The 12,157-nt window shown below is 33.8% G+C and overlaps 1 protein-coding gene across 6 annotated transcripts in view; it reads right to left on the reverse strand.

The window, feature by feature from the left end:
• The window catches only part of RFC1 (replication factor C subunit 1), a 168,344-nt gene that overhangs the window by 104,218 nt on the left and 51,969 nt on the right, over nt 1-12,157 (reverse strand). For all 6 annotated transcript variants that reach the window (XR_008912856.1, XM_007496556.3, XM_007496555.3 and 3 more), the window contains 4 exons: nt 11,796-11,873; nt 6,826-6,901; nt 4,637-4,938; nt 2,055-2,162 (listed from right to left, as the gene is read on the reverse strand). Coding sequence is in view for 5 of the 6 variants with exons in the window: in XM_007496556.3 (XP_007496618.1) it covers nt 2,055-2,162; nt 4,637-4,938; nt 6,826-6,901; nt 11,796-11,873 (564 nt within the window). In the remaining variant the exon portion in view is untranslated. The remainder of the gene's footprint in view (nt 1-2,054; nt 2,163-4,636; nt 4,939-6,825; nt 6,902-11,795; nt 11,874-12,157) is intronic.

The following is a 12,157-nucleotide window of genomic DNA, read 5'->3' on the forward strand; positions in this document are numbered from 1 at the left end:
AAGCATCAAATAGAGGGAGGCTATAGTTCTACTGTACTCTAACCCTAGTCGGCCCTCATCTGAAATAACATAATCAATTCTGAGTGCCATATTTTAGAAAGGATATTGACAAACTGAAGGGAGTCCTGAATGAGAAGGACCTAGAAACCATGCTATCCAAACATCAGTTAAGGGATCAGGGAATATTTAGCCTGGAGAAGACTAGCAGGAGAACATGATAGGTGTTTCAAGAGTAGCCAGCCATATGGAAAAGAAATTAGATTTACTCTGAGTCCAGAGAGGCAAAATTGGAGAAATAAGTAAAAGTTGCAAAAAAACATATTTCAGGATCTGAGTAAGGAAGACCTTCCTAACATGTACAGTTATTCAAAAATAAAATGAGATGTTTCAGGAGATACTGTATTCCCAATCATGAGAGACATTCAAGTGAAGACTTGAGTATCTCTTGTCTGACATTATGTAAGGAATTTCTGCTATGGTATAGTTTAGACTAGTGTAAACCTTAAAATTCCTTAGACTTATAAATGTTGGAAATTTCACCATTGGGATATTTCATACTTGGAAAATTTCTTACTGATAGTCTATTGGAATGGGAACCCCATTGGCATGGGAGGTTCTTTCTCTTCCCTTCTTAAGATTTCTTTAGGACAGAAACCTTTTGCTGAACAATGGAAAGGACTTTGACCTATGCTTAAGCATAGAACAGGAATTTCTTTGAGTCATGATTGATTTTAGAATTGATACAATGGAGATACTTGGAATCAATCTCCACCCTATTCAGTCCTAACAGGATTGAGTAAGGGCTGCAGCCTAGATCAAAATTTAATTATTCCAATCTCTACCCTACTCAGGTTAACAGGATTTATAAAGGGCTGTAGCAAAGGATCAAAGATTTAATTATTTGAAAATATGACCTTCAACAGACATGTGCAAAAGCCAGAGACTTCTGGGTGGTCCTGGGTTTAAGCTAGAGCCTCCATTGGCACAGGGAAATTGATGGACAGGGATTGGTAGATGTGAGGACTGAGGGGAGGCAACTTGGATGGTTTTCCTTAAAGATAGGGGAGTCTGAAGACTGGGGGGGGGGGGGTGGTTGAGAAGTTGGTCGGTGTGGTTGGTGTGGCTCTGAGAAGCTTGCTCTGAAGGAAGCTGAAGGTGGGGGCCTCTGAGACTGTTTCTCCATTTTGGTCACGTGAGTAATAGGGACTGATCTCTTTTCTTTGCCCCAGCTATCTAAGGGCTTGGGCCTTTTGGCCCAGCCTAAACAGAAGGGGTATTTAAGCCCTATTCCCTTCTCTCCCTTTTTCTCTCTCTCTATCTCTAATTCCTTTCTTCCTCCTATTGTAATTAAACTCCATAAAAGATTAACTGCTGACTTGAGTTTTCATTTAGGAATTACATAGCTGAATTCCTTGGCGACCTTAAATTAATATATATCAGTCTTTTAAAGTGATTTCCTTGTAACACTAGGTAACAGATTCATAACCTATTTTGTGTCATGGCTCCTTTTTGCAGTCTGGTGAAGCTTACAGACCTTTTCTCAGAATATTTTCAAAGGCATACAATAAAACACAAAGAATTACCAAAAAAAAAAACAAAAAACTACCAATTATACTGAAATACTTATCAACTTTTTTTTTAAATAAGTCCACAAACCACAAATTAAGAACCTCTGGAAGAGATGGTTTCTGGTAAGCTTTCCAACTCTGAGAAGCTATGGTTTTTAATAATTCATTTAACAAATGCAAAGTAACTATGTGAAGCTCTTCTAAAGAGTAAGAGATGTCCAAACCACAAAAGGCAATAATAAACACATTCTCAGCAATAGATAGATAGATACATACATACATACATACATACATACATACATACATAAATGAATAAATAAATCAAGGTTCAGTTGTAACTAAGCATTATATAATTTATATAGATCTTTCTTCAAGTGATACACATATGCCTGGCATATAAATACTTAATAAATTCTTATTCTATTTAACTGAATGAAGAGACAGATATAAAGGACACAGTTTATTTACAACCATACTGTTACTTACTTTTGGGATCTCCTTAGAGCCTAGAGCTTTGGGACCCTCTCGATTCAGGTAGCTTCGATAAGCCTGGTAATTAGTACGTTTTTTTTCAGTATCTTCAGGACTTACAGACTTTGGGATTGCAAATAGAAAAAAATGGAAAAATCAATTAGTAAGGAAAAAATATTAATGTCCATTTCAATTTGTTCAGTATAGGAATTCAAAAGAGATACCAGAACTAGAGGTATAAGTTTGGGGATCACCTGCAGAAAAGCTGAAACTAAGAAAGCAGATGAAATGGTCATGGAGAAAATAGTAAGAGGGGCTGAAGGCAGGATCTTGTGGAAATGGAAAAAGACGGGCCAAGAAAAAGAGATAGAGGAGGTTTAATCAGAGGTAGGAAGACAAGGCTAGTGTGGTGCCATGAAAGGCAAGAAACAGAAAAGAATAAATGGAGACAAAGATTACTCTAACTAAAGAATCAGAGGTTTGGTTCATGGAAGAGTCAGCTTGGAATTATACATTAAAGAAATAGTAGACTTTGTAAAGGCAGGGGAGGGGATAGGTAAACATTCTAGGCAGAGAATAAAGTGACTAAAGGTACAGAGGCAGGAAAGCTTGGGTATTGTCAGAGGATACTAAGAAGTTCAGATGGCCAAGAGTAATACTTACTTTGCTTTTTTTTATCCCTGCTAGGAGAGCTGCTTCAGAGCTATCTATATATGATGACTCCATCATCTCCACAATACCTCAACTGAGTAAAACGGTGATTTCTCAAAATCACCACTGACCTCCCAACTGCCAATTACATTGGCCTTTTTTTAGTCCTCATTCTCCTTAACCTCTGCTGCAGCTATTACATGAAGTTTCATATTTGTTTATATATCATATGCCTCACCCAAACAGATTATGAGATCCATAAATATGGACCAAGGACATATTATTATTATTACTACTGATATTACTATTTTTATTATCTTCTCCAATCCTAAGCACTGTGCTTTGGATATAATAGATATCTAATAAATTATTCTTGATATGAATTAACTTGGTCACATAAGAAATTATTTACTATTGTGGTAGAGGCATGGAGAGAAACTGAGAGAACTTGTAAACCAAGATGCAAGAACCAGGGTTCCAAATGGAATGTTCCCTTCTATTTCACTATACACAGTTAATAAAATTAGAAGAAAATATAAAGCCTTAAAAACTTAATGGGCCCACTGGCACAATCTAAAATGGAGAGACCTCTATATTTAGCCAAAAATAACAAATTTGTATTCATCCTATATTTGATCCTTGAACTACAGTTATAACTATACAAACCTTTAAGTTAGAAACATCATACACATTCTTATAACTGGCCCAAACAAGGTACAAGTTGACCCTAGAGAATAAAATATTCTTTGAGAAGGAAAGAGATCCAATAGCCATCATCCCAATAAGAAGGTGGTAGAAGGGAAAAAGAAAAACAGGTGCTCTTTATTCCAAGTTACCCTATGCACCACAAAATGGCATATTCCCATAGAATAAATGCTGTAATCATTCAGTTTTCAAGCCCACAAAAGTACATTTAAATCATAGTACAGATGAAATAAATTTAATCCTATTCCCCCTCTTCCTCAAATGATCTTTTGTATTTTTATTCTTAGTCATAATCAAATCCTTAAAGGAAACATTGAGGATATAAATAATAAATAAAATATTTAATCTATACCAGTCATACTTTTAAAGAATATGAAATAACCATGACACTATTTTGGTATGTAGTTCCTAAAGCTACTAAAATCAAAACTACACAACTATAAAAACATTAAGGAAAAATAAGTCATGTAAAGGCATTCCAATATTCTTAGGAATAGACATGCCTCTCCTCCAAGTGATTTAGCCTTCCTGGAGAAGCAGCCAAGGCCACATCAAATAAATATTTTAATAAAAAACAATCTGATACCAAAAAGTTAATCATTTCTTCTAATATACTTATAAGTAATTGCTAGAGCTAGAATAACTTTAAAAACACCATTTCAGTTTCTAAGATAAAAAATGTTAATGGTGAGAACTGAAAAATATTACATTTTCTGCTTTTAATTTCAAATGATTAAGAGGTATGAAGAAATGAAGGATTATTTTTCTTTCTAAAAATAAGAGTTATAAAACATAAAGACAATACTTGATTGCCAAATACAAAAAAATGAGAAATTTACAGAATGTATATATTCTTAGAATCCTTTATAGACCCCCAAAAGACTTTGAAGATCAAACAATGAAATTCCTTCTCTGAGCTGAAGGAAGAAAACTAAGACCCAGAGAAGAATTGTCCAAAATCAGAAAGAAACCCAACACTCCAGACTCCTGGTCCTTATGCTACACTAACTTTAATAGATTTTCCCTTAGGATAATTTTTAGCATCTCTACATTGTACACGAAAAGTAGCATTGCTATATATGAATTTGGGGAAAATTTAAGAATACTAATCCTAAATTTGCTTATTATTTAAGCTTCCATCTATGTATATATAGAGTTCATAACACAGACCTACCCTTGAAATAAAACAGAAAGTAACCAAATTTGTATCAACATCACACCAACTTTTCTAAACTTCCTACCTCTGTCTTGGATGGAGAATTTTTATTTTTCTTAGGAGATTTTCTCTCTTCTTTAAGTACAACTTCATTTTCTTTTTTTCTGGACTCTGTGGATTCCTCTTTTTTGTTACTACTCTCTTCTCTTTTTTTCAAGAGTGCCAGCTTAGAGCTAACTTTCAACGCTGAGGGTTCTTCCTCTGTTTTGTGAGGTACTTTATGAGGTGATGACTTTGAATGTGGTTGAGAACCTCTTGAATCTTCACTTTTAGTTTGCTTGTTCAAATTGTAGTTCTTGCTCTCATATGATAAATTTGATGTTTTTACTGAAAAAATAGAGCAAAAAAATTGCTGACAAACTATTCTAGATATTCAACAGTTTCATGTTCAAACACTTACTGTTAAGCTATTGTTACGAACAGTTTCCATTGCTTCTGAAATCACATCCCATAAATCTAATTGAACAAAGAGCAACATCTTTTGCAGTATTTAATTAAATTAATTAGCTAATCATAAATTTCACTCTACTATGACTTCACAAAATTCATAGCCTAAGCTCTTCTTCAGTTACACACATTTTTTGTAGATATAATATAAATAATACATTTATACTAAGAAAAATTTTATTTAATAGATGTGCAAACTATGTTTTTTCCTTATTTATATAATCTTGTTTTAAGTTGATATACTTTGTTTTGGCATAACAGACTTAGCAACAAATACTCAAATAACCATAGCAAAATATATTTCCCCAAAAGTTATTATGCAAAGCTACCTAATAGCGATTGTAATGGTGCTTTACTTCTTGTTCTTACTGTTTACTATTCATTAACAAAAAAGAAGACTCTTTGATAGCATTCTTTAAAAAATGGAGGGTTAGTTATATTATATACCAGATCTGTTTTCATTGGTACAAGAACTCCAGGATAAGGAAGCTCCTTCTAACAAGGCATCTCAGTACTTATTCTACAACTTATAGTCTTAAATGAATTGCCTGAGGCAAGAAGAGGTTAAAAGACTTGCCCAGAGTATAAAAGACAGTGAAGGGTGGAACTCAAATTTAGATCTTCTGGATTCTTGAGACCATCTATCTATCTACACTAGCTGGGTCAAACTCAAATAGAAAGAACTCTCTGTAGGTGGCATCTTGACTCAGAAAAGCACACATTCATACTATCTAAGTTGTACTAAATTTTTATTTTGTTCAACATTTCCCAATGATATTCTAAACTGGTTTGGGTCACTTAGGAGAGTGCCAGTCTCAAGTCTGACAGTTCTAAACTATACCAGAGTGGCTTCTTGCCATATAGTTTTTTTGTTTGGTAAATTTTATAACGTTAACCTTGGGTCTTAGAATGGATACTGAGCATTGTTTCCAAGGCAGAAGAGCAGTAAGGGCCAAGTAACCAATGTTTTTACAGATTTAAGATTTTGTATAAAAGTTCTGGGTTGGTACAGCCACTGATATTAATGTGGTTTGGGGCAAGTAAGCTCCCTTCTTGGAGTCTCAGATGATAGGGTTTGACGCAATCACCCCTAAGGTCCATTCCAACTCTTATCTATGATTCTATGGTAGAAAGTTGGCAGGGGGAAGAGAACTAATTATAGAATTAGAATTATCAAAAATACATGATCTAACAACATTTGATTCCTGATTCCATGAATCAGACCAAAGAACCACTCATAGGAATGCTTCAGAATACACATATAACAACGGTTCCCTCAATGAAATCATTTTAGGTAATTTTAAAAGATCCAAACAACATCATAGGATCTGAAAGGGATCCTGAAGGTTTATCTAGTCTAACCTCCTAATTTTATAGATGAAGAAACTTCAGTCCAAAATAGAAAAATGACTTGGTTAAAATCACACAAGTGGTAAATGGCATTAATAGGCTTTTTAACTGAAGTATTATTGGTTAAAATGACAATAAATTAATTATATGTTTAGTTCACCATATATTTAAGCCTTTATTTTACTCAGGAAAGTAATATGTTTTTCATTATTAAAATCCTAAAAACAGATAGACCTAGCTAAAAGATTCCAAGGTCTCCAATGTTAATCACCAAAGTAAACTACACACTATAAGTCTAAGAAATGACAATACAATAAGTAAAAAAGTTTTTTTATGAGACTTTTTGAGCAATACTATCTTGGTTTTTCCTCCCATAAGATGAATTTTTCTATTTCCTTTTTCTCCTAATATTTTTACCTTTATGTTTTTCTGATTTGCTTGAAGTAATTCGGTCAGTTGAAAATGTCTCTCTCTCTTCTGAATTCCTTCGGGCCTAACCAAAAGTACAAAGAGTAAAATATATGTAATCTTAGAAGCTAATGTTTTTCAATACTTTAAAAAATATATTATCAAATCTATAAAATATATGCCAAATGAGGAGACAAGCAAAAAATTTTAAAGTTATCACCCAAACTATACTAATAAGACACTATAACTTCCTTTTTACTATTCATCTAAGGGGTAGTATGTGGAGCATGTTTTATTATCCTCATTTGAGTGAAGACATAAGGCTTTAACAAATACAAGTACTTTTGAAAAAATTATCCTGTCCTGTAAATTAATAGAACTGGGTTTTCCTTTTACATCCTTCATCAAAAATCTCAGGGCATTTTATTATGCAGTGAGAAACAAATCAAAAAATGATTTAAATAAAGATATCAGCCTTGGGTTAAAAGTCAAGATTTAATAAAAGAAGTACCTGTTCCAAAAAACTATCAAATATTAAGAATTGTAATCAAATTCCTGATTTATCAGAAATTAGGCTGAGCGTTTTAAGACAATGGGCTGATCTTAAGGATGAAAGAATATTATTTTATGCACCTCATAGAATCTTAAGGCTTAAGACTTCAGGATAATGAATTGATGTTATTATATGATGAAGATGCAATCAAAATTGAAATCTGTTCTGCCTGATACTATTAGGTATAAAGTTCTTGTTTAATACTCTTTCAAAAAGGTAAAAAAAAAAACATACCAAAATTTGTAAACAGGAATTTTTAGTGTAAAGTTTCCAGAGCCTACTCCTATGAAATTTTTCTAGATTCAGATGAAATTTCTCAAATACTAAATTTCTCAAAAATTGTGCAGATCTTTGATTTTACTTTAGTCACAATTTTCTAAAAACAAAAAATATTCCCAATATAATTCCAAAAGGTTAATAATAATATTAGTTATAATTACTACTATTATTAAGCTTCTTTCCATAAGAGGCTTGAGGAATGTCATCAAGAAAATACCAAACAGGGAGGGAACAGCTGGGTAGCTCTGTGGATTGAGAGCCAGTCCTAGAGATGGGAGGTCCTGGGTTCAAATCTGGCCTCAGACACTTCCTAGCTGTATGGTCCTGGACAAGTCACTTAACCCCCAATATCTACCCTTTACCATTCTTCTGCCTTAGAATCAGTACACAGTATTGATTCTAAGATGGAAGGTAAGGGTTTAAAAAAAAATACCACACAGGAACAAAACTATAGTTGTCACATAGAAGAAAAAAAGATTCTTATTTCTTATTGGAAGGCGAATTAATTATCAGGTGATATTTATTTACTCCTAATACCCACAGGACAACATACATAGTTAGGATGTTTTGGTACTATTCAGTTTTCACAATATAAAGATGATATATCTATGAATGTCATATCATTAGCATAGTGAATTGCCATGGCCTACAATGGTGCAGATCCACATACTCTCATCCCACACAATGCTTTTCCATATCCTCCCCCTCCCCCAAAATCTACTAAAAATGAATCCTAACAAGAGTTGAGGACCTTTCTCTAAGTTTCCTGATCTGAATGTATAGCAGGGGAACACCACTACTGGGGTTGACCATTGCTCTTTCTATAGGACCAGTCTTCAGCCTTAATCAGTTAAATATTTCCTTTAGGATACTCTTTATGATGCCTCTCCTAGGCAACTCTTCATCGCAACTACCTCACACCCAGTATATGCCTTTCACTATAACCTTCTGAGTAACCCACAATTTCAGAAACTGTGATATCCCTTGACTCACAACCAGATTGCACCACTGGGAGAATACTAATGTTAAAAAGATGGGCCTTTATTTCAAGAAGCTGTAGGCAATTTCCAAAGGCAATCCAACCCACTCACTTCCTACTTATTTAAAAACCAGGTTCACTGTGCATTTCTAGTGACTAAGATATATATATATATATATATATATATATATATATATTAGAAGAATCACTTTATGAGTTGCCATCCAACTACATATCAGAATCTGGGTAACAGAAATTCTTCATCCACTTATTATTTTGTGTGAAGATAGGTAAAAATCCTTACTGATAATGCATTTCACATAAAAGATACTGTAATTTTCTAGGACTCAATATAGGAAGCAAAATGTCACCCATAAAAAGGAGTGCCTAGATGACCTGAGCTTACTCTTCTCAGTGACTGAAGCATAAGACTTTCATGAGCAATCAAATCCTTGCTTTATGTTTCACTTAATATTAAAAATAAGGTTGAGTGGACAAAATTATTTCTTAGGTATTTTAAGTTTTTTATGAAACTGACATTTGCATTGAATACACTTTGTTGGAGGTGAATCTTTAAGTTAATATTTGCTTTATTAAATCAAATACATTTTTACAATGAAAAGCAAATATAATGGTATCTTTTATTCTCTGTGCTATTTGAGTCTACTGTGTGACTATAAAGATGTGGCCTGCCATGGAATATCCCATTAACAAAGGCTGTTTTATTCTCAAATCTTCATAAGGGATACACCCTTAATGAATATAAATGTGCAAATAATTCTCAAAAAGATTTTGTAAAGTTGAGAAAGAACAAATCAGCTGATATTTTCTTAAGTCATCTTTTATGGGTAATAATCATATTTATGACTTTCTCCCTAAGCATTTTATATTGTCCCCTTCAGATATCTTAAGAACTGATCTCCAAAATTGTCTATGGCTTCTCTACGGCTACCTGATCTAATCTTTCCATCTCAACTGGCCTTTGTGCAATGTCTACTTACATGTTCAGCACACAGGAGACTGAAATGTTAATATTCTAAATGTCATAGTACCTTGTCATTATAGGATAAGTTTTTCATAATAAGATTTGCAAATCTTTTCAATTATTCCATATTTCAACATCACATCACTAGGATGATGTGATGGTTGGATTTCCTAACAATTTTTTCTACAAATTTGTTTTTCCCTTAACAGCTTCTGTTTTTTGAGATAAGATTACTCAATCTACCATCCTCCCTGACACTTTACAAATCAATTTCTATTCTAAATTAGTATTGCCTTTGGCTGACATCTCTCAGATGGGAAAGATTAAGTGTTTGCTGGCCATGACAATTTCTAGGCTCTTTAGATTTATAGGTTCATTGTGTTAACCTATTTACAATGATCAAACTTTCTTCCTTTGTAAATGGTGATAGTTTGTCAGTACAAACAGTTCTTGCTTTTTACATAAGTGAACCTTTCCACAGACCTCTACATTAACTGATTTTTACATAATATGAATTTGGGAAAGGGAAGGAAGAAGGCAAGAAGGGGATCAAGCATCTGTGAAGGCAATGGGGCTGGCACATGAGGGCTGTGGGCAGAGAAGCAAGAGCAGGAAGAAGGACTCATAAGGGCCAGGGTCAGCCACATGGTGGCTTGGTTGAAACCACGAGGAAGAATGTGCTGGGGCCAGACACACAGATAGCAGAGGGTGGGTAACACAAAAGAGCCAGGGGCAGACACATGGTACCTGAGCACTGACATATTAAAGAAGGTAAGACATGAGGGTGGGTGGGTATGGGCAAAGATCTCCTTTCTCAGTGCTAGAGTCTCAAGTCAAGTCCTCAAATCATTAGCAGTCTCTCCACACATCTGTTCTGCTTTTATTTAGGGATTTTTGTTTGGTTTTGTTTTTAAGGGTTTTTTGGCATTGGATTGGGGGAGATGGGGACAAGAGGCTGTGGAATGCCGAACTGATGGGTACGAGCAAAGAGAGAAAGACCACAATACTGCACAGTAACATCAACAAAAGTGTTTTTGGAATGTGGATTTCTTTCAGAATTCTTTACATGAAGTTGAATTTATATAATGTGAATTTATGTATGGCAAGAACTGTCTGTATGCTCCTCTATAAAAATTTCTTGGCATCAACAGTTTGCTTAAACAACTTAAATTGGAATTACCTTAAGTGAACCTTTCCCATTTTTATTTTTTCTTCTAATCTGGAATTGATTTTTAATTCTGGACTAACAAGTTAAAAGTCTGTTCAATCTACTAACTTGGAAATGACTACCAACTGATCATCATCTTTTCATATGATAAATTTCACTTTTTAAAAAAAATGTTATTTGACAGAGATATTTCAAATGGGCAATAATGCTTATACTGTTAGAGTATATTTATATATTTATTATTATTATTGGTTTTGGTTTAAATTTCCTAATAAAGACAATGTTCTGCAAATATTTCTTTTTAGAGAGAGTATTGTACTAATTGTACTAAGTTCTGGAACATAAGCCTCCTCAGCAAAATCCCAAATTACAAGATAGCAAGGTTGCCCAAAATGTTTTACAAATGAAGAGGTTAACCTGTAGTGGTCACAGTAGTGTCTTCATCTAGGAGCTCCCTACACCAATGAAATCACAATCCAGTCCCTATCTATCCGTACTTGGCTAGGGTTTCACCATTTTCAACTCTCTCAATGAAGAGAGTATTCTTGATATTTAGGCTCTTAATTTTGAATTATTTTCTAACAGCCAAGTCAATGTTTACAGACTGTTTTTAAAAACTATGCTCTTTTTAGAGCCTTTTGTCCCTTTTTCCCCCACCCACCTGTACCATAATCACTACAGAAGGAGACAGAGAGAGTTAATAACTGATTACCAAGAAGTCAGTCTACTGATAATGAACCTCTCCATAAGGCCAGCTTTTAGAAAGGAGTCGTTGATTGTTGCCAAAACCCTAATCAAAACCTCCCAAAGGTCACACACTACTAGTACAGCCTTAGAGCTAGAATCTAGGGTCATTTTTTATGCCACAATGAGATGATGAAATTAGACTATGTTCATGCTTATGAAAAAATAACACTTTGAAGCTGTTTTTATATTCATTTCAGTTAATCCTTCACATATTTTCTATTTTAAGCATGAGATATACCACACAAAACCTGTGCACAAAATAAGTCACCTTTTTATTCTTGGGTTCTTCATCCAACATTGCCAGTGTTCTGGCAAATTCCTCATCCTCATGCAGTTGCCTCTCAAGCTACCAAAAGAACCAACAAAAAAAATTTACATTTTTTTTTCAATGAAAATGAAAATAATGCAATTATAAAAATATTCCTCAAGAAACCAAGAGAGATTTTCCTTAAAAATGATACACAGAAATGCTTCTATCAGTTCTCAGGTGTGCATATTCCTAATATGCCATAATATGATCTACAAATTAAGCATATTAAAAAATGGAAAATACTTAAGAAATTGTCTGACTATATATTTCCCTAATCATTCTAAATTAAAGATTTAATGTTTTGATTTTGCTTTTACAAA

This window comes from Monodelphis domestica, chromosome 6 (assembly GCF_027887165.1).
Source record: "Monodelphis domestica isolate mMonDom1 chromosome 6, mMonDom1.pri, whole genome shotgun sequence".
In the NCBI taxonomy this organism is placed as follows: domain Eukaryota; kingdom Metazoa; phylum Chordata; class Mammalia; order Didelphimorphia; family Didelphidae; genus Monodelphis; species Monodelphis domestica.